At 32.2% G+C, this 23,322-nt stretch overlaps 3 protein-coding genes across 8 annotated transcripts in view; 2 read left to right on the plus strand and 1 right to left on the minus strand.

Annotated features, from left to right (window-relative positions):
• The window catches only part of LOC102578371 (glutamate receptor 3.6-like), a 5,275-nt gene extending 4,175 nt beyond the window's left edge, over positions 1-1,100 (plus strand). The window contains 1 exon segment of the mRNA XM_015305266.1: positions 466-1,100. Coding sequence (XP_015160752.1) covers positions 466-945 — 480 coding nt within the window. The 3' untranslated portion in view covers positions 946-1,100.
• Positions 1,101-1,312: 212 nt separating this feature from the next.
• LOC102604667 (serine/threonine-protein kinase/endoribonuclease IRE1a-like) lies at positions 1,313-17,813 on the minus strand. Of its 5 annotated transcripts, XM_006340809.2 has the most exons (8): positions 17,416-17,813; positions 16,154-16,403; positions 13,914-15,325; positions 12,937-13,109; positions 12,380-12,626; positions 11,159-11,462; positions 10,905-10,951; positions 1,313-1,614 (listed from the first exon to the last, which is right to left on the minus strand). In XM_006340809.2, the coding sequence occupies exons 1-8, from the start codon at positions 17,574-17,576 to the stop codon at positions 1,515-1,517; spliced, it is 2,694 nt and encodes an 897-aa protein (XP_006340871.1). In that variant the 5' UTR covers positions 17,577-17,813; the 3' UTR covers positions 1,313-1,514. The 5 variants fall into 5 exon arrangements, with proteins under 5 accessions (XP_006340871.1, XP_006340870.1, XP_006340872.1 ...); XM_006340808.2 differs by lacking the exon at positions 1,313-1,614 and having other exon boundaries at positions 10,616-10,951; XM_006340810.2 differs by lacking the exon at positions 1,313-1,614 and having other exon boundaries at positions 10,616-10,951; positions 16,154-16,362; positions 17,416-17,504.
• LOC102594716 (glutamate receptor 3.6-like) lies at positions 5,780-10,326 on the plus strand. 2 transcript variants are annotated; one of them, XM_015305257.1, is made up of 7 exons: positions 5,780-5,943; positions 6,257-6,555; positions 6,675-8,026; positions 8,112-8,389; positions 8,564-8,595; positions 8,680-9,086; positions 9,730-10,326. In XM_015305257.1, the coding sequence occupies exons 2-7, from the start codon at positions 6,291-6,293 to the stop codon at positions 10,207-10,209; spliced, it is 2,814 nt and encodes a 937-aa protein (XP_015160743.1). In that variant the 5' UTR covers positions 5,780-5,943; positions 6,257-6,290; the 3' UTR covers positions 10,210-10,326. The 2 variants fall into 2 exon arrangements, with proteins under 2 accessions (XP_015160743.1, XP_015160748.1); XM_015305262.1 differs by lacking the exon at positions 5,780-5,943 and having other exon boundaries at positions 5,954-6,555.
• Positions 17,814-23,322: the final 5,509 nt, after the last annotated feature.

Here is a 23,322-nt window from a genome sequence, read left to right on the forward strand (position 1 = left end):
CGGCCAGCCCCACTACCACCCCCACCCCCCGAAAAAAAAAAAAGTTTAAGTTTATTTTTTTAAAAAAAATTCAATTTTAATTCAAAAATTATTTTCTACTCTCTAGTAAAAAAAAAAGAGATATTTTCTCAAAAATATTTTTTATTCATAAATCAAACACTAAAAAGTATTTTCTACTCACCAACCAAGCATGAGAAAATAAGTCAAAAATCTACTTGATTTTGAGGAAAACATTTTCCTTCATACCAAACACACCCATTAAGTTGGTGTATTTGGTTTGGCTGTGTTGTTTATAAACTACCTTTCCTTTCATCCTATTCCATCAAACCAATCAAATCTAAGACCATTTTGTTTTGAAGGGTTTATGCCATGCCAGATCTGTCGATGTTTTGAGAATAATTTCGTTTCCTGACTTTGCTGTTTTGTGACTAGTACTGATTTCTTTTCTATTTTTCCCCCTCCTAGGCATTCCCTAGGGATTCTCCTCTAGCAGTAGACATGTCAACAGCAATTTTGAAACTATCAGAGAATGGGGAACTTCAAAGGATCCATGATAAATGGCTTACTGGAATAGCTTGCACTTCACAGAATACAAAGCTTGAAGTGGACAGGCTTCAGCTGAAAAGCTTCTCAGGTCTATTCTTTCTATGTGGTTTGGCATGTTTTCTGGCTCTGCTCATTTATTTTGTGATGCTAGCATGTCAATATTGCCAATACTATCCCAATTCTGAGGTAGCTAGCGAAAGCTCACGATCAGGACGACTGCAGACATTCCTTTCTTTTGCTGATGAAAAGGAAGAGTCAGTGAGGTCTCGATCCAAACGAAGGCAACTAGAGGTGACTTCAGTAAGAAGTATTGATCAAGATGCATCAGTAAACGGTTCAAGGAATGACCGTTCTGAGATATACTCAAACAGGGTTGTAAGTTTTGGAGAATCTGTATAGTTCATAAACAAAAATCTACACCATTCTTCCTCAAATGTAAGTACAAAGGTTGACTGCATATTTGTGTAGACGATGCTGTAACTGTATCAAATTTTACAAAGTTCTGGTGCCATTGACATATTATGTCATACAATTCAAGAACCTTACAGCAACTACTACTATGACTCAATCTCGAAATAGTTGGAGTTGAATATATGAATCTGCAACTGTCTGTGTCGTTCCATTTAAGCCTATTTTTGAAAAAATAAAATAAAAAAATCTCTAGCATTAGAATATCCTGCTAATCCATATGCATGCGTACTACAAGCCCTTTCAGCTCGAATAAGAAACATATTTGAGCATTTAAAATAAAAAGAGAGAAATGTTAGTAAACATACTTTAATAAGATTACACAATTTGATTTCATATTTACATTATTTTTGTTTCCAACAACAGTGGTGTCCGTACAGCTTTCTGGTACCTGCCCGGCGCAGGCATATTTACATGGTGTAGATTACAATATACAATACATGTTACATCATGCATATAATGTAAGAACGGAACAAGATACAGCTGCTATCTGGAGGAGCCTAAAGTACACTGCTTGTGAAGTACTTCTGAAAACAGGCCTCATCTTTACAGTATTCTGACATCACTTTATACACTTCAATTAGTAGTTGTGGAAACCGCCTCCTAATTTGTATATAGTAATCGTAGTTAAATAATCAATTAGAATACAAATATACTAATTATTTATAATTAAGTTATATATAAATTGCACATGTTATGCATTTATTAATTAATTTATTATAAATAGCAGGTTTATATTAAATTAATTAATACAAGTGGTAAAGATTAATGGTTAAAGAAATTCTAATGGAAAATATTATTCCTTCCGTCCCATTTTATGTGGCAACATTTGACCGGGCACGGAGTTTAAGAAATAAATGAAGACTTTGAAATGTTTACCAAATTGCCCTTTAAAAAGTAGACTCACTTTTCTCTCTCCTCATAAATATATTGGAATATTATCTTTAAGATTAAGTGGGAACAACAAGGGAAAAAGAGGAATTGTACCTTTAAATTCTTACCATATGAGGAAATGTGACGTTCTTTTTGGAATTGACCAAAAAGAAAATGGTGTCACATAAAATGAGACGGAGGGAGTAAAAACCTCATATTATGCAGAACATTTGTAGCCCATCTATCTCAACGATTACCCAAGGATGTGGTTTCAAGGCTTCTTTTCCTTTAATAATAGGTTTTGGATTCAAATTATGCGTATGAGAAAATATTTGATAGGAAGCGCTACCCTGAGAATGGGCCTATATCCAATACGAATTCAAATTAATTCGAATTAATTGAACAATAATTTTTTTATAAAAAAAAAACTATCTCAATGGAGTAGGTAATAGTACACTTTTGACCTTTTCCCAAAAAGAATGATACTTGACGTAGATATGACAATTGTTGGTTTATTTTTTTAGGAAAAATTGTATGAAATAACAAACTATTAATTCAAATTGAATGTTATAGCCATAGTTTATTTTATTTGTAATTCGTAGCAAACATCTCATTTTTCCCCAATCTGATTTGGTATACAATTAGCCATTTTCGATATACAATTAGTCATTTTATACATTTCGGTATAAAATGTATAAAATGCGTTTGTGTTTGTATAAAGCGAGAGAAAAGTGTATATACAAATACAAATACATATATTTTCGTCTTATACACTTATAATTATACAAATACAGATCTTATTATACAAATTACAATGTATAAATGAATTTATACAAAACTGAACAATTTGTATAAAATTTGATGTATCTAGCGAATTATACAAATCAAAAGCTTCATAGCAAACATAAAATTTGATATGAAGCACAATTATACAAACTATAGCTATAACATACAAATATGATTTTTATGTTTGATATATGTGAAAGTTGTTGTTTTTTTTTACTCCTAATCAAAAAATTCAATGCAAGGCGAAAAGAAATTGATTTATAATATCATCACTCAATTAATGTTTATCATTTAAAATTTATAGATTTTATTTTATTTTATTGATAAAGAATTTTTTTTAAATATAATTATTAATTAAATAATCACTTAAAAAATTAAAATGACATCAAATACGTACCGATAAAAATAAGAATAATTGAGTTATTTAATGTTAAACCCCCATCTGAACAAAAAGAAATGTCCATGTAGTGGGCACGATGATCACTTGTGATAATTTAAGGAAAAATTGTGTTGGATATATTCAAACTGTCCAAGTACAGAAAAAACCAACACATATAAAATAAGATGAAGGTGTGGCCCATTTTCATGAAAATTTATCTCAATTATTTGACAGTGATTAATTATTACATATATTTATTTTATAAAATTAATTATAAGAATTAACAAATTTATATGATTTGATGCATACATACGTACCGACAACATATTCCAAATCGAGCCATTAGCCAATGCATGGGGACCTCAGGTGTTGACCTAAGCCACATAAGTCTAAGACAAGTTCCTTTTTCTCTACTAACTTTTTTTGTTTATCAATATTCTAATTATTGTTAGCGATGAACATATGAAGGTTGGTCAAAAAGAAAGAATGATTGATTTTAAAATTGATAAACTTTGAATAAAATTGCATTTGATATTTTGAGCAAACAATACTACATAAAAATATCAGTCATAGTATCTCGACAGACTGATAGAGAAATTTGTTGGGATATTCAATCTTATTTCATCAAACTCGATCAAAAGTGTGGAGGTTATGTTCCATGACACGAGGATCCACATTACTAAGTTCCCAACTATAGTATAGTAAGTAGTTTGGGAACAATTATACAACCGCGATATTAATTATGCCTTACAATAGTAAGAAAAATCATTTAAAATTGATTGACAAGCTTATAACAAACACATATTTATTTTTTTAGAATCCCAAAATAATCCGAAAATAGTTATACTTCAATAAGAATGATGAGTCATTAAGGATGTTTCTAACTTCCTTTTGGGCACATAGCTTAGTGGGCAAGTCCAAATTATATACTCCCTCCGTCTCATTTTATGTGGCAATATTTGATCGGGCACGAAATTTAAGAAATAAATGAAGACTTTGAAATGTTTATCAAATTGCTCCTTCAAAAAATAGTCATATTAAAAAGTAGACTCACTTTGCTCTCTCCTCATAAATATATTGGAGTACTATCTATAAGATTAAGTAGGACCAACAAGGGTAAAAGAGGAATTATACCTTTAAATACTTACCATATAAGAAAATGTAACATTCTTTTTGGGACTGACCAAAAAGGAAATGGTGGACATAAAATGAGACGGAGGGAGTATAATATAATAATGGAAGTTGGAAGAAAGTGAACATTTTATACCTTTATCTACTGTCACACGTATTCTTTAATATACACAAGACGCACATTTTTCATGTGTTTTTGCTACAATTTTTTTTCATTCAGTCTTCCGTGTTTATATTTAGCTCAACTAAATTCGAATTTATGTTGGGAAGTCTCATATTATGAGGTAAAATGTTTCTTAACAAAGACGGTTTTATACTCAAGAATTCTCAAATCTAAAAATTCTGAAGGAAAAAGTACTTATCACTGCACTACAACTCTTGATTGGTATTTGTGCTACAGAAACAACACTTTTTTTGTCCTATTTTCTTGGCAATGATACCTGAGTGGGTTCACTATTCAATCATCTTTTAGGGTCTGTTTGGAAGGTCACCTGATAATTGGAATTAGTGTAATTACTAGGGTAGTAATTACCAGCCTAGTAATTACACTGTCTAGTAATTACATTGACCTGTTTGGTTGCCACAATGTAATTACACTATAATTACACATGTCATGTTTGGATGCCACAGTGTATTACACATGTTCTGTTTGGATGCACAATTACAATCATAAAATTATAATAAATTTTAAAAATAAAAATTAATTATTTAAAATTTATACTAGACAAATAAGAAACTTTATAAATGACATTAAATTAAATATTTAAGATATATATTCTTTTTGAAAATATATTAATTAATAAACATATTTTCTGTAACTAATATTATGGACAAAAATATAATCTATCAAGTCTAATTAAAAAATGACGTGCAATGTAAATTCAATATTACTAAAACAAATGAAACTGAAAATATAACATAAGTTATAAATTCAAAACAAAAATTTTAACATAATACTCTTATAACAAATTTCAACATAGCAATAAATATGATTTAGTTTTAGTTTTTCTTAATAAAGAAAATGTAAGTCTATAACCTTACTTAACAATAAATTCTATTTTAATTTAAAAATTAGAATATAATAAAATTATACTAATGAGAAAATAAGCATGGCATAAAGAAATAGATAATACGAAAAAATTACATAGAATCACGTAAAGTAAGGTTGAGAATAAGAAGAAAATGAAATATAATAATAAAAAATAAAAAATAAACTTTTAAAATTTTTTAGAATAATGAAATTAAAAAAAAGAACTTAAAATAATAGAAGGAAAAAAAATTTAAATAGAAATAAAAAAAGAAATTAAAAAGTAATCAAGTGGTAATTACATGGTGTAATTACTAGCAATTCACATCTTCTGTGAATTGTAGAGTGTAATTACCCTTGCCAATTACACCAATTACATGTCCTCCCAAACAAGACAAGATAGTGTAATTACACCAATTATACCAAATCCAATTACCAGAATGTCCTTCCAAACAGGCCCTTAGTTCCAACCAAAAATAGCAAATTCAGAAAATCGAGTAGCTCAGTTCATTAAATATATGAATTTTGAATTCATAAAAGTAGAAAAGTTCTTTTTTTTTCTTGCTGAAACTCAAGATTTCAATATTTGCACTTATTTGCTTTACCCTTTATGCTTTTTTAGTGGGGAAGAGCAGAAGCAGATACCCCAATAAAGAAAACTACAACTTTTTTTCCTTTTCCTTCTGCTTCTTGTTCTTTATTTCCCCCCTTTGTCATGGCGGTTTGATGTTCTGTAAGTAAATTTCTTGTCCCTATCCAATACTCATCCATATTTTCTCAAGATTTTGTTCTGCTCTTTTCAGATTTTTAATATTCTTTTTGTCCGCTCCATTATCTTTTAATGAAATATGGCTCATTTCACACTCTGGATGGGAAAATTACTGTCCATGTCCTTCTAGTGTGAAATTGAGGCTACCCCTTTCTTCCTTTTCCCCCCTTTTTTGTAATATGGTTTGACTGAACTATTATGATTTTTGAATTCTTGATGTTACTGCTTACTATGTATACTTTCTGTTAATGTAAATTTTCATATCTGTGCCTAGCAGTGTCAAGATTGCACATTTTGTACCCAAGTTAACTATGAGACTATTTTGGACATTGATTTTGATAGTTCTCTACAATGGGTATTCTTCAGAGGGTGTTAATTCAACTCTTTCTGCAAGGCCTAAAGTTGTGAACATTGGGTGTATGCTGTCTTTCAGTACACTGGTTGGGAAAATTACTAAAATCGCTGCGGAAGCTGCCGTTGAAGATATAAATTCCAATCCAGATGTTATTGGAGGAACTAAGCTGAATATGATAACATTGGATAGTAATGGCAGTGGATTTCTTGGAATAGTTGAGGGTAAGCTAGCCCTTTGCTAATATCTGTAATTTTGTTGCTTTTGTGGATAGCATTTTCATTATTTCAATAATTCTTGTTGCTCTTTGAGTTTTATGTAAATTGTTTGATTTTTATAACAGCTATCCGTTTCATGGAGACGGATACTATGGCAATTGTTGGCCCCCAATCTTCTGTTATAGCTCATGTGGTATCAAACATTGCGAATGAGCTGCAGGTCCCTCTATTATCATTTGCAGCCACAGACCCCTCTCTTGCTTCGCTTCAGTACCCGTTTTTTGTTAGAACTTCCCCAAGTGATAAGTTTCAGATGGAAGCGATAGCTCAAATTGTTGAGTACTATGAATGGAGAGAAGTGATCGCGATATATATTGATGATGATTTTGGAAGAAATGGTATAGCTGCATTAGCAGATCAGCTGGCCAAGAAGCATTGTTCGATCTCTTACAAAGCACCTATGAAACCTGGAGCAACATTGGATGATGCCCGGGATGTTTTAGTTCAGGTTGCTTTGAGAGAGTCACGAATAATGATTGTTCACACTTATTCTACAAAGGGTCTGGAGATATTCTCTATGGCCCGGTATTTGGGGATGATAGATAGAGGATATGTGTGGATTGCTACAAATTGGCTCTCAACTATCCTTGATGCTGGTGGTCCCCTTTCTTCGGATGAAAAAGAGAACCTAGAAGGGGCTATCACCTTGCGTATACACACTCCAGGCTCAGAATTGAAACAGAAGTTTGTCTCACAGTGGAGCAAGTTGACAAGGAAGGCAGGAGCTACTGGACCTTCAGGGATGTCCACTTATGCGCTCTATGCTTATGATACTGTGTGGCTACTTGCTCGTGCCATCAATGAATTCTTTAACCAGGGTGGAAATGTTTCATTTTCTAAGGATCCAAGGCTAACTGAACTGGATAGTGGAAGTATGAATCTTGATTCTATGAGCATCTTTAATGGAGGGAAGTTATTGCGAGATAACATTTTTAAGGTTAATATGACAGGTGTAACAGGACCATTTAGTTTTACTTCTGATAAGGAACTCTTCCGCCCTACTTTTGAAGTCATTAATGTGGTTGGTACAGGTTATAGGAAAGTTGGTTATTGGTCTGAATACTCTGGTTTATCAATTGTGCCTCCTGAAACACTGTACTCTAAGCCGGCAAATCGTTCCTCTTCGAATCAACAGCTACATAGTATAATCTGGCCTGGACAAATAACGGAAAAACCTCGTGGATGGGTTTTTCCAAACAATGGGAGACAACTGAAAATTGGAGTTCCTAACCGAGCTAGCTTTCGTGAGTTTGTTGGAAAGGTACCAGGCGCTGACACATTCAGGGGATACTGTATTGAAGTTTTCACTACTGCCATAGACTTATTGCCTTATGCTGTCCCTTACAAGCTAGTTGCATTTGGGGATGGTCATAACAATCCAGATGATACAGAGCTAATACGCCTAATCACAGCAGGAGTGAGTATAAGACTACCAAGGTTCTATTGTAGTGTCATTTGAACAATGTGCTCTCTAACTGTATCTACTTGATCTCTTATTTCAGGTTTATGATGCAGCCATAGGTGACATAGCAATTACAACTAATCGAACAAAAATGGTTGATTTCACTCAACCGTACATTGAATCTGGGTTAGTTGTAGTGGCACCAGTTAAGGAGCAGAATTCTAATGCTTGGGCTTTTCTCAGTCCATTTACTCCTAGGATGTGGTGTGTCACTGGTGTTTTTTTCTTAATTGTGGGCACTGTAATTTGGATTTTGGAACACAGATTGAATGATGAATTTCGTGGACCTCCGAGTAAACAGATTGTCACTGTTTTATGGTGAGTTGGCAAAACATAACTACTAAATTACCATTTATTTACCTGATGAAAGAGTATGTCATATATTGTTCGCTCTTCCTTGACTTTCTCCCACACCTTCTAGTTTCCACTTGCCAAATTCACTTTGTAGAATATCAAACTCTTGACCCTTTCCTATGTAAAACTCTTTTGCAGGTTCAGCTTTTCAACTCTCTTTACTGCCCAGAGTAAGTAACCTATGCTGGTTGAGTTACTTCTGTACTACCCTTTGAATGAGCTTCTATAACCAAAAAAAACACTTTTGTATGCAGGAGAAAACACTGTCAGCACCTTTGGTCGTATTGTCCTTCTTATATGGCTATTTGTGGTTTTGATAATAAACTCAAGCTATACTGCCAGTCTCACCTCAATTCTTACAGTGCAGAAACTTTCTTCCCCAATTACCGGAATTGAAAGTTTAGTAAATACAAAGCAACCCATTGGTTATCAGTTGGGTTCATTTGCCCGTAACTATCTGGTTCAAGAACTTCACATTGATGAATCTAGACTTGTTCCTCTTAACCTCCCTGAAGATTATGCTAAAGCTTTAAATGATGGTCCTAGCCGTGGTGGTGTTGCAGCAGTGGTAGATGAGCGTGCATATATGGAGCTTTTCCTCTCAACGCATTGCCACTTCAGTATTCGGGGTCAAGAATTCACAAAAAATGGATGGGGGTTTGTAAGTAGCTCTCTGTCAACTTCACCTTATTGCTTTTACATGTCTTTGTCAACTTCACCTTTCTTATACATGTGAACCTGCCTTTATTGAATTTGTCTCACACCGTGATGAATTGACCATACATGCAAATATGCCAAGAAATTGATAACGCATCAGAAGTATTTACATCTAATACATGCAAATATGCCAAGAAAGTTTAATTTTTTACTAATGCATGGTTTTCTCCATTGTTCCTTAGTTATAAGGAAAATTTTTGCTTGAAACATGTCTTCTGAAGATAAATCATACTACTGTTAGCTCGATGTATGGAAGGACACCTGAAAATTTTGGAGATCATTAACACTCTTGACATAACATGGTGCTTGCTTCACACAAAATTTGCCTTATGGTACCTCAAAATGTAGGGGGTCGATTGGTGAGAACGTTTAAAGTAAAGAATAAAAGTACTAAGTTGGTGTATTTGGTTTGGCTATGTTTATAACTACCTTTCCTTTCATCCTATGCCATCAAACTAATCAATATAAGACCATTTTGTTTTGAAGGATTTAAGCCAGACCTGTCGATGTTTTGAGAATAATGTCCTTTCCTGACTTTGCTTTTTTGTGACTAGTGCTGATTTCTTTTCTACTTTTTTCCCTCATAGGCTTTCCCTAGGGATTCTCCTCTAGCAGTAGACATGTCAACAGCAATTTTGAAACTATCAGAGAATGGGGAACTTCAAAGGATCCATGATAAATGGCTTTCTGGAATAGCTTGCACTTCACAGAATACAAAGCTTGAAGTGGACAGGCTTAAGCTGAAAAGCTTCTCAGGTCTATTCTTTCTATGTGGGTTGGCATGTTTTCTGGCTGTGCTCATTTATTTTGTGATGCTAGCATGTCAATATTGCCAATACCATCCCAATTCTGAGGTAGCTAATGAAAGCTCACGATCAGGACGACTGCAAACATTCCTTTCTTTTGCTGATGAAAAGGACGAGTCAGTGAGGTCTCGATCCAAACAAAGGCAACTAGAGGTGACTTCAGTAAGAAGTATTGATCAAGATGCATCAGTAAACGGTTCAAGGAATGACCGTTCTGAGATATACTCAAACAGGGTTGTAGGTTTTGGAGAATCTGTATAGTTCATAAACAAAAATCTACCATTCTTCCTCAAATGTAATTATAAAGGTTGACTGCATATTTGTGTAGACGATGCTGTAACTGTATCAAATTTTATAAAGTTCTGGTGCCATTGACATTATGTCATACAATCCAAGAAACTTACAAATTATGTCATACAATTCAAGAACCTTACAGCAACTACTACTATGACTCAATCTCGAAATAGTTGGAGTTGAATATATGAATCTGCAACTGTCTGTGTCGTTCCATTTAAGCCTATTTTTGAAAAAATAAAATTAAAAAATCTCTAGCATTAGAATATCCTGCTAATCAATATGCATGCGTACTACAAGCCCTTTCAGCTCGAATAAGAAACATATTTGAGCATTTAAAATAAAAAGAGAGAAATGTTAGTAAACATACTTAAATAAGATTACACAATTTGATTTCATATTTACATTATTTTTGTTTCCAACAACAGTGGTGTCCGTACAGCTTTCTGGTACCTGCCCGGCACAGGCATATTTACATGGTGTAGATTACAATATACAATACATGTTACATCATGCATATAATGTAAGAACGGAACAAGATACAGCTGCTATCTGGAGGAGCCTAAAGTACACTGCTTGTGAAGTACTTCTGAAAACAGGCCTCATCTTTACAGTATTCTGACATCACTTTATACACTTCAATTAGTAGTTGTGGAAACCGCCTCCTAAAATAGCCATCAAATCCTTCTGGAACAGTTCCTAAAATTTCCTGAAATGAAGTTGAGATGCACCGGAAGTCAGGAAATACAATCTGAAATCAACGATAATATTTCCACCTTGCAGCACACTGCTTCTTTGAGATGTTCCCACACAAAAACTAATTCCTCAAAGGAAGTCTTGACCAAATGTTAAGTCCACCAATTTGTTGAATAACAATATGTATTAAGTAGTACTATATAAATTGATCAAAACTAACCTGAATTTCGGTGGGAAGCTCTCTATAATGATTTAGCTTGTTCCGCATCACACGCAGCAAATCACGAATACTGTCAAATCTATATCGCCTGTAATGGCCAATATTTTTTATGAAAGGAGGCTCCATCTTCTCATCCCATTTTCCACCCAAAGCCACAGGCGCTGTACCTTCTAATGCTTTCAGAAGATCAGAAGAAGTCTCCCTATCTTCAAGTTCCACCCTGTCGCTTGAGTCACGAAGAAATGACAGTCGCATCTCAGCAGTCCAAAAGAAAGGATGAGCAAGCACCTTCACTGCCTTTGGTCTTTTATAGAGTTAAGAGAAAAAAAAGGAGTTTAAGCAATAGGCAGGTGCAGCGTACATAGACTAGCAGAACACGCACTTTACCCAAGAGAATGCTTTAGCAGTTTTCCCATTACAATGTTAATTGTATATTGATTGAAAATACAACTACGCCTCGCTGCGCTAAAAATAGCTACCAATTTATGAAGCAAAAACCTCTAATTTCTTTATCTTCTCTTACATTTTGTCTGTTTTCTCTTTCCTTTTTTTTTTCAAAAATTATTATTTCTTGACAGGGATATTGGTGGCCAGGGTGGGGGAAAGGGGTGCCTATGGGCCTTTTGTGAGGATCAAGCCTTGCACCTCAAGTATGCAAAATTACAACTCCGACTCTAGCCCCTACCTTGTTAGCACTGGATTTTCTTAGAATCTTTTTTATACGTAATCGTTTTTTAAGATCTAAAGAGATAAAATAGGTAATACTGATACAGAGATGTTTCCTGCATTCCTGAACAGCATTGAAGAGATAACTGCACAGCCTACTTAAACCGTCGAATGGGTCGGAAACTTATCAAGCACATTACTAAACTAAATAGAGCTGAAAATTCAGTTGATAAGTTGTACTTGGCTAAAACTTGATTGCACACATACTAATAGTTATAATCATTATGCCTGCCGTCCTATTGTGATTAATAAGCTAAAAATATTCTTTGAATTTTGAAAATCACCATCAGGAGCTGTAATTCTAAAGGGGGGATAAAAAGGGTATAGTCATCTTCACAAGCATTTTTAGAGTATGAAAAAAGTATTGCAATTCAAAGAGAAGTTCCAGCCATAACTAGCTACAAGAATGTCATGGTCAATAACGAACTCTAAATTTGTCCATAGTTATTGGTATGTAATAGAATTTTTATTACATAAACCATGTGCACTTCTTACCTCAGTTCAGCATTGGGATCTAACAAACGAGAAAAGAGATCCACAGCTTCAGGGATGTGTTCCGACAAGAAAAGATCCACTTTATTCTTTGTAATGTTAATGTCACGCTCAAGAGGACTTCCAAAGGGATGACGACCACCAGTCATGCAGAAAAACAGAACAGACCCCAGACTGAACATATCAATAGCACGTGTTTGACGTCCATGAAGAAGTTGTTCAGGAGCTTGCCATCCCGAACTTCCATAACCTGCAAAAAAATATTGCTGAGTAAGGACAGCGAGAAATATGCATTAAAAAGTTAAAGACATCATGCTGAGGCAAGCTTTGAAAAAAAAAATTAAAAGCTAAGGCCACCTAAAAGAAGAATCTGGTGTGAGAAACTGAGAATAGAACTCAACTGTCAGTCAAACAATCTTCTCTTGAATGCAGCAAGGATGACATTGTAGAGATGCTCAATGTGTCATGCAAATTACTAGATAAAGGAGCATACTCAATGATGATGGGACTGAAGATAACTTCACTAGCAGCTAATGTTTTAGCTACTTAACAATACTTGCCTGTTGGGTGATGACCCAATGAAGACATATCTCCAATGAGGCGCTTGCTGATTCCCATATCAGAAAGCTTAGCACATAAGAATTTTTCCTTAGTTATCAGAACATTTTGGGGCTTCAGGTCTCGATGAATGATCCCCAGATCATGAAGATGAACAAGACCAGAAACCACATCCCTGTCCTCCAAAAAAGAAAATCAGAACAGCAGACAAATTGGAATTCAGAACATTATAATCAAAAGAGAAAAATGAAAAATGGTTTTCCAGATCAAATTTATGTTTAACATCCACTACCAGGGCACATATTACAATTTCTATGCACGGAAACAGAAATATATATCTTATAAGCGCTTAGTAACCAAACAGAAGATGACAGTTGGGAAATGCAAGATGCAGAAAACTTTTTAAGGATTGGTAAAGGAAGGAGCATTTGTAGAGGGCCCTTCTTACCCACTGCAGATGGGATAAAAAATGTAGCAGACTAGCAGGTGACCTATTTTATCAGACCATTCAAAAGGTTAGCAAATAGCAAAATCATAAAAGAAAACAGATGAGACAGCATGGATAAAAAAGCACCAAACCCTAAAAATTATGAAGAGAAAAGCACTGAAAAGGCCAATTGTAAAGCCATCGTCACAAGAAATTTTGAGTCAGAAGAATGTGATGGTATTTTCTTGTCTAACTGCCCAGCTCTATCCGCAGGCGCGATAAGCAAAATTCAACAAAGTGAATTTCGCTGAGTTCTTTACCTAAAAAAAGGACCTCTAGAGACCTGATGACTAGTATAGTATAGGAAGCAAAACCCAAACTGTATGATCTTTTGGTATTAAACAGACAAGAAATAAAGGAGAGGCCTTTCTTCCGAAGTAAGCTCAGCCTTTTTCAAATCATCATCTAATGGATTGCAAAGTACCCTCATATACCATGAAACAATGATAAGAGGCACAAAAGTCCAGGCTGTTATAAAATTATTCAACGAACCTCATCAATTTGAGTAACAGAGGTGAAGGGCAATCATTTTCATTCATCAAGTCAGTATCCAGAATAATACCCTTCAAATTGTCCAAATAAAGTCTATGCTTCGAAGATTCTCCATCCATGTTCTGGTTAGGATATGCATTTTCTGAAGTGTCAGCATAAATCTGAATAAGGTCACTCAAGCTGCAAATGCAGCGTTCCAACGCAAGATAAACAAAATCTTGGTCTTGTTCCACACCATACCACCGAACGATATTTGGATGTCGATCAGACGCAATAAGATTCTGTATCTCTTTGAAGGCAATATCATGATGTGCCCTGACAAGCCTTTTCACAGCAACTGCACGACCTTCATAAATTCCTTCAAATACAACTGTACCATTGCTCCCTTTAGCAATCTCTGTACTGGAGACAAACAATTTACCAATAGAGCGTCCACCTTTGGTACGTATACTTGGTTGAAGAAAGTTCAACAACAGTTTATTATCAGCATCCACGTCTGCATATTTAAGTCCAATACCAGATGAGGTGTCTTTATCACTTTTAATGCCATTGCTCCCATTCTTTCCAGACTTCCGAGACTTCTTCCTTTTTGAAGGTACATTTGGTGAATGTGGGTTCCCAAGCTGTCTATCCAAATTGAGTTCAGCCACTAAATCACGACTATGTGTAAAAACTCCCACAAGAGTAGCTAAAATACTGCGAATCGGCATGCTCAATCTTTCAGAGCACTTCATTATTCCTTCATTGAAAGGACTTTTAGCATCTTGTAAAATTTTGTTTATGGTGAATAAAATTATGAACACCAACAATATGCCAACCATAGTTTGTATAATAATATTTTCTAAGTGGAAGGTGTCTACATTCTTGTCGGGCACAGGAGTAGCTGCATTATCAACATTTGGTTGTGAAGTAGGAATTGGCAGCATACCCTGACTATCAGCCTCTGGGAGCATCTTGTTATCCTGACCTCGGCGTCTATAGATAAGCGCTCTTGACTGACATGGCAATGGCATATTGAAATGCACATCAGGTTCAGATTTGTCAGACTCCATAATATCCCCACTAAATGCATCATCAACTTTGCAAAGAGCAGCAGCCCCTATTTCAGCAACCGTCATGTTCCACAACACTTTGTCTGAGTTTGGAATAAAGGACGTTAATGCATAGTCTGTCCTGGTGATGTAAAGCGTGTAGCTGGGCAGACTCTCTTCCTCAATGGTGCCATTATGATGAAAAGTAGTGTTGTTGTCCTGAGTTGCTGGAGAGCTAGGCATACTATATGTGTAAATCAGGCGTCCAGTCTTAGCATCAACCAGATATGCAGTAGTTCTTTTAGATCCCAGAACAATTCCGCCATCCTCAGCTATTTGTGGAGTTGAACTAATATACTCATCAATACTCTTCATAAGTTTCTGTTCAAAAATATGGAGCAATAAATAAGTGACTAGAGTAAAATAACAACAGAAATGTAGGGCCAAACATATATCTCAGAAGTTTGAGGATGGTCATTGCTTCTAACTTGCTGAAAGAATATACGTAATGACTCATGAAACAGATATTTATGTCATTGTATCACCCTTATTAGCAGAACAATTCAGGATGAGGTCCATCCCCATCAGCTTAGGGTTGTATAACAAAATCTTGGACCTGACCCGTCCGCTATTTTTACTTTTTCTTTCTATATTAATGGGTAACTTACTTGGACCTTTCCAATTGGCAAAACCAAGTAGGACATCCACTTAGTTTGAGATATACCTATGAACCTCCCCTCTCGTTGAGACTAGCCACTAATATTTTACTATATACATTAAAAGAGAATGGGTATAACAACAGCCCCTTCTTAGCTACCTTTTCTTTTCTTTTTTTACTTTTTTCCATTACACACTTTTTAAAAACTGAAACTGATTCCAAAATTGCCTACGATCAGCCACTACATAGAAAGGAGGGTATATTAGTCAAATCATACTCAGAATAAACACCTTCATGTTGTGAGGTTGAAGAGTGGAGGTTGTAAATATTTTTCAAACTAAGGGAATATTCATTTCATTTTGTTAAGCTAAATGGATATCTAGTTGATAATACTATATTAATTGGTATCATGATTCATTATTTGAAACCTTTTTTCCTGTAACCTTTCTCGAAAAAGAATGGTATCTTCCTCATTATCAATCAATGTTAAGTAGATATCATTTCTCGTTGTATTGCACAGAAGAGACTTGCATAAAATTTAGAGACAATACCAATTTACCAAGCCTGTTGTGTGCATACAACTCCCAATCATCCCCACGGCCACAGTCGATGAAATAACCACTTCCTATATCAGATGATGCCTCCTTGCCGTTATTGTAATTAACAGGAGCCTGATAAGAAGAGTAGATTGATGACCCAGAACTAAATGACCAGAGTGGTGGTTTCATAGTATTTAAGCTATTTTGCTCCCTCAAAGAAACTGTACCATCCAATTCAGCAAACAGAGCTGTCTCAGGTTTCCTGGTTCGAGAGAGTGTAGCGAAAACCAAAGCCAAATAAATTTAATGAATCAATAAGCATACCACAAGTATATCAAATTACCAGTTTGACACAAAGTGAACTTAGAACAAACAAAATAAAGGGCTTTAATTTATCATTTCCAAAGGGAATCTAGTTTACAGCTCGTGCATCTAATTTGCGGAAAATAAGTTGATTTACCTACAAAGACATTAAACAGAATGTTTCTGGGTTCAAGATATGAGCAGAAGCTAGTGATGTTTTCTCTTAGATCCTGTTCATTTTTCGAGCAATCACAGATGCATGAAGCATTTCATGCAGCGAAACATATGATCCATATTAACTGAGTCTCAGAAGATCCCATTCCCCTCACTCATAAAAAAAAACACTATTTTTCCACATATTCATATTGTAAATTACAGGGTAAGACAAACTAGTAACCGAAAAGTATTCTGGTGTATATAGAAACTGATCTCCTCCAAGAGAATGTTGTACTTACAAAACTAGAAATCCTGAAATTATTAAGCTGTAGTTTGGTAACTTGGCATGGTTTCGACATAGAGCAATATGAAGCAAAGAAAGGCAGGATAAACAAGCATCCCTTTTCCTGATGGCCCAAAAAAGAGCATAAGAATCTTCACCAATTATAAGGAAACTAGAATGACATATCTGATTGAATAAAACACGAACTAAAGACGAATCTCGACTGACAATTAGTCAAAAATAAGTTTTATACAGACAAATCTAAGTGTACAATTTGTACATATTTAACATGATTCAATTCTTTAGCCTCAAGAACCATAAAAAAAACACATGGAAAAACAACTGCAGTAAACAATTTGAACCAAAAGATCAAAAGACACGTTAATAGAAAATGAACAACAAACATTAACAAGAATCTTGCAAAGCAATAATAAATCTTTGTACAAATTACTTTTAAAAACTAACCAAACCAGAAATAAATTCAAATGGGTATAAGTTAAAAACTCTTAAAAAATCAAGAATATAAACTAACTTTAATTCCGTCAGCAAATTCCTCCTCGCCGGAGCTAGCGTAACCCCATCAGAAATTCCGTCAATTGAACCACTGGGCAAGCTAAATAACTCACTGGCCAAGACCGTAAATCTGAAAAATAACAGTAATATACCGGCCGGAATCACCCAGTAGCGTCTCATCGACCTGAAATTGACCGCCGATTTCTCCCCGGTTGGTGGGGGTGGGGGTATCAAATATATTAGGGGAGGTGGCGTATGATAGAGTTATGGGTTACATCGAAGATTGCAATTGAGGAAATCTAGAGATTCGATTCGAGAATATGAAAGAAAGGGAGTTGTTGTCTGGATTTTGGGTTCCTGGGATTTCGTCTGTCGACGGCTGTCTGTTTTTCTTTGCCTCATTGTTGTAACTTAATCCAGCTTTATTTCTTTCTAATTTAATATCCCAAACTCCAATAATAGCAGTCCATTATATTATATAAAATATATATATATATATATATATATATGGTTGAATTATCGTAAATAGTATGCAAATATCTTTCGGCATATTTTTGGGATATTGATGCCCCTACCTTCCAAAACTAGAGTATATATGCCCTTCAATCTAACGAAAATGTTATAAATGATGAGATTTAGGGAACAAAATCGTAATTTTTTTTTAATAAAAGAAACTTTATATTATATAAGTTTAAATTATTTCATTAGGGATAATAAATAGTTTAAACGTTAAAGTAAATCATTCCAAATATAATGATATACTGTATCATTCTTTTGGAATAAAATTAAAAAAAATATATATCACATAAATTGAAATAAAAGAAAAACAAACAAACATTTATATATATATATATATATATATATGGTTGAATTATCGTAAATAGTATGCAAATATCTTTCGGCATATTTTTGGGATATTGATGCCCCTACCTTCCAAAACTAGAGTATATATGCCCTTCAATCTAACGAAAATGTTATAAATGATGAGATTTAGGGAACAAAATCGTAATTTTTTTTTAATAAAAGAAACTTTATATTATATAAAAATATAAGTTTCTTGAATTGGATAATTTTTAAAAAAAAAAGTAAAAAGGAACTAAAAAGGGAATATATATATATATATATATATATATATATAAAGATCTTTATTGCCAGTAAGATATGTAGATTTTCTTACCTTATATTATATATATATAAATAGAGTAACACTGTTGGACATGATAATGATATGCATGATTTACACTAAACAATTCCACCACTCAAATTCCATGAGAATATATATTTTATATTTTTTATATATATATATATTTACTATATAAGAAGAGTGAATAAAATTCACTCTTCTTTCGACACGTGGCACCATGGCCCACCTACTTTTATTTTATTTAAATCATATATCATATATATTACTATATATAATAATATAATAATAAATATAAGAAGAGTGAATAAATTTCGACACGTGGCACCAAGATGGCCCACCTACTTTTATATTTGGTTTTTGAAGATGGCCCACCTATCACAAATATGGCCCACCTACTTTTATACACTCCTCTTTCATTATATTTTAATTTTTTCCTTTTTAAATAGTACTAAAAAAAAAAATTAAAATATCACAAATTCGATTAACTCTCAAAATTTTACGCGAATTCTATAATTAAGACGAAGGGAATAACATATATTATTTGAAAAATTACTATATAATTACTACTCTTCTTATATAGTAATATTTTAATTTTTTCCTTTTTAAATAGTACTAAAAAATAAATTTAAAATATCACAAATTCGATTAACTCTCAAAATTTTACGCGAATTCTATAATTAAGACGAAGGGAATAACATATATTATTTGAAAAATTACTATATAATTACTACTCTTCTTATATAGTAATATTTTAATTTTTTCCTTTTTAAATAGTACTAAAAAATAAATTTAAAATATTACAAATTCGATTAACTCTCAAAATTTTACGCGAATTGTATAATTAAGACGAAGGGAATAACATATATTATTTGAAAAATTACATTAAGAATACCATAAACCACAATAGTTAACAACTTACAATATTTGAAAAACATATTAACTCTCAAAATTTCACATGTGTCACATAAATTGGGACAAATGGAGTAACATATATTATTTGAAATTACGTTAAGAATATTATTAATCACAACTTAAAGTATTTAAAAATACATAACATATATTATTTGAAAATAATGTAAAAAATATTATAAATCATAATAATTAACAATTTAACGGATATTGTGCCCGTGCTTCCATTTAGAAGTGAGAATGTTTAGGAGCTTAGGGTTAGTCAGTCAATTGACCGATTTGCCCTTCTTCTTCAACTTCCTCTATTTACTACAAAAATAGTACTAAAAATCAATTTAAAATATTAAAATTTTGGTTAATTCTTGAAATTTCACATGTATTGCATAATATAATAGAGTAGTAACATATATTATTTGAAAATTATATAAATAGTACTAAAATATAGTTTAAAATAGTACTAAGAATTTGATTAACTCTCGAAATTTCATATGTACTGCGTAATTGAGATTGAGTGAGAAATATATATTATTTGAAAAATAGAATAAATATGTGATATTATTAGAAAGAGCTTTAATATATATTTTAAAAATTATTTTGTCTTCCGTATATGATTTTCTGCATATATGTGGAGTTTTAAAGTTTTTAACATTTTAATATAGAAATATGATTATTTGAAAATTTTAGTACTTTCTTCATTTAAATTTTTCCTTGTTTTTCTTTTAATTTGTTCTAGATTTAAAAATTACATAAAAAGTACTTAAAATCACAATGTAATAATATAAGATATTAAAAAAACATAATTAAAAATCATAAAAGAAATTTTATTGACTCTTTAATTCCATATTGAAACATAAGAAGTTTGTTTGAAAATAACATAAAAAGTAACGTAAATTAAAGTAAAATAACAACTAAAAATATTGAAGAATCATATAAGAAATTTAGTTGAGTTTCGTAAAAGTACCTACGTCACATAAAATGGAACAGAAAGAGTAATATATATTATTTGAAAATGATATAAGAAGTGCTATAAATCACAATAAATTAACAACTTCAAAATATATTTAACAAAATCACATACAAAAAATTATATAACTCTCCAAATTTCATCGGTGTCACATAAATTGAAACAAAGAACTACTCCCAATTTATGTTATTTACTTTCCTTTTTAGTCAGTCCCAAAAGAATGTCACATTTCTATATTAAGTAACAATTTGATTATAAAATATTTATTTTACCCTTAATGAAATAATTTACAGTCATACAAATTTATATCATTCATTTTGGACCACAAATTTTAAAAGTCTTCATTTCTTTTTTAAACTCCGTGGCGAATCAAACTACCTCACATAAAATGAGACGGAGGAAGCAATATACATTGGGCCCGCGCTGGTGCGGGAACCTAATAACTAGTATATATATAAAGCTGGATCTTCTGATGTGGCATGCCCCAATGATCATAAAATTTATTTATCTATTTTCTCATATTTTTGGAGGATTTTTTTTCCTATTTTCAAACCTAAATTGATTCTAATTTGTTACCATTTAATTTCCTCAATTTAAGGCTATATAATTAATGGGTTTAAATTAATTAAATTTTAAGAAAGAGAAAAGATACCATTTAAAATTCCAATTCTTAATTGTAATTAGTATCCCTTAACCATTTCCTCAAATTAAGGCTATAATAATAGGAGAAATCATTTACAATTTTAGATTCAGAATTAATGCTTTTTAACCACCAAAATATTAAGGTCCTATAAAATCAGAGTTAATATCTCAGATAGTCACTCAACTTGGACTACTTTACTTAGAAAGTCACTCAACTTTGAGTAGTTTACTTAGAAAGTCACTCAACTTTGTTTTATGACTCAAAAGTCACTCAACTATTGATATTTCACTTAGAAAGTCACTCAACTAATGATATTTTACTTAAAAAATCATCAAACTAATTTAAATAATTTCTTCATTAAATTTTGTTGAAATACAATTTCATTTTAAGCTAATTTTAAAAAATAAAAGATGCTCATTTTATTGAATTTTGTTGAAATATATTTATTTTTAAAAATAATAAAAGATCGCTATTGTGCATCTTTTTTATTACTCCTTTTAATTTAGTAAAACATTTATATTTAAAACGTATAGTTGCAATTGAAAAATTAAAATTAAAACCTACAGTAGCATTGCTTATAATTTAATAAGAAATAATAAAAGATTGCTATTTTAAATGTACAGTAGCAATTAAGAGAAAAAATTGATTTTTTGTTCTCGCAATTGTTTTACTGGAATTAAATGTGCTAAAAAATGTTATTGTTCGTTTTTTCAAAAAATTGTAATTAAATAACTAAAGAAGGTCAATAAGATAATTAAAATAAATATCTTATTATTTCTTAAAAAATAATTAAAAATAAAAATTATATTTTAACAAAATTTAATGAATAAATTATTTAAATTTGTTGAGTGACTTTCTAAGTGAAATATCAATAGTTCGGTGACTTTTTACAAAATTTAATGAATAAATTATTTAAATTTGTTGAGTGACTTTCTAAGTGAAATATCAATAGTTGAGTGACTTTCTGAGTGAACAATTCAAAGTTGAGTGACTTCATAAGTGAAGTATGCAAAGTTAAGTGACCATCTGGGATATTATCTCTATAAAATCATACTTTATTATTTAATTTCCATTAATCTTTTCTTTCTCTTTATAAATTTCTTTGGGTTTGTTGATTTGCTAGTACTATTCTAATATAGTTAATAGAAAAGATGTCTAACTTTATATTGTCTAATTTGACAGGAAGTTCAAAAATAATTTGAAAAAATCTTGTCATGAAAATTATATCAATTTTTATGGAATATTGTGAAGGTGAGAGCAACGTCTGAACTTTGGTTATCATGCAAAGTTACATAATGTTCTTATAATTTATAATTTTTTTGATTTTTTATATTGTATTTGGTATCCACATTGTAGCTTGATTATATATGGATTCCCAATGTGCAAGGCTCCATTTGGAGCGAGCACTTCCTACTAAAGAATTTTTTCATACTCAAAATTCGACTAGACATCTGATTAAGAGAGTAACAGTCTCTTTTAATACACCTCATCTTTCCGTGTTTGCTTATAAGTTTCTGCCTCCATTAAAATTCCAATTCTTAATTGTAATTAGTAGCCCTTATCCGTTTCCTCAAATTAAGGCTATAATAATAGGAGAAATCATTTACAATTCTAAATTCAGAACTAATGCTTTTCAACCGCCAAAATATTAAGGTCCTATAAAATCATACTTTATTATTTAATTTTCATTAATCTTTTCTTTCTCTTTATAAATTTCTTTGGGTTTGTTGATTTGCTAATACTATTCTAATATAGTTAATAGAAGAGATTCTAACTTTATATTGTCTAATTTGACAGGAAGTTCAAAATTATTTGAAAAGATCTTGCCATGAAAATTATATCAATTTTTATGGAATATTGTGAAGGTGAGAACAACGTCTGAACTTTGGTTATCATGCAAAGTTACATAATGTTCTTATAATTTATATATTTTTTGATTTTTTATATTGTATTTGGTATCCACATTGTAGCTTGATTATATATGGATTCACAATGCGCAAGGCTCCATTTGGAGCAAGCACTTCCTACTAAAGAGTTTTTTTCATACTCAAGATTCGACTAGACATCTGATTAAGAGAGTAACAGTCTCTTTCAATACACCTCATTTTTCGTGTTTGCTTATAAGTCTCTGCCTCCGAATATATGTAACTTTTTTGTTTTATTATGAAACATATGTTAATTCATGCGTAGAGTAAATACATAATATTTTTGTATTGTGAAGGTAGTTGATTACTAAATTGTTGATATTGTAATGTCAGTCATTTTA

Source organism: Solanum tuberosum, unplaced genomic scaffold, assembly GCF_000226075.1.
Source record: "Solanum tuberosum cultivar DM 1-3 516 R44 unplaced genomic scaffold, SolTub_3.0 scf00020, whole genome shotgun sequence".
Taxonomy (NCBI): domain Eukaryota; kingdom Viridiplantae; phylum Streptophyta; class Magnoliopsida; order Solanales; family Solanaceae; genus Solanum; species Solanum tuberosum.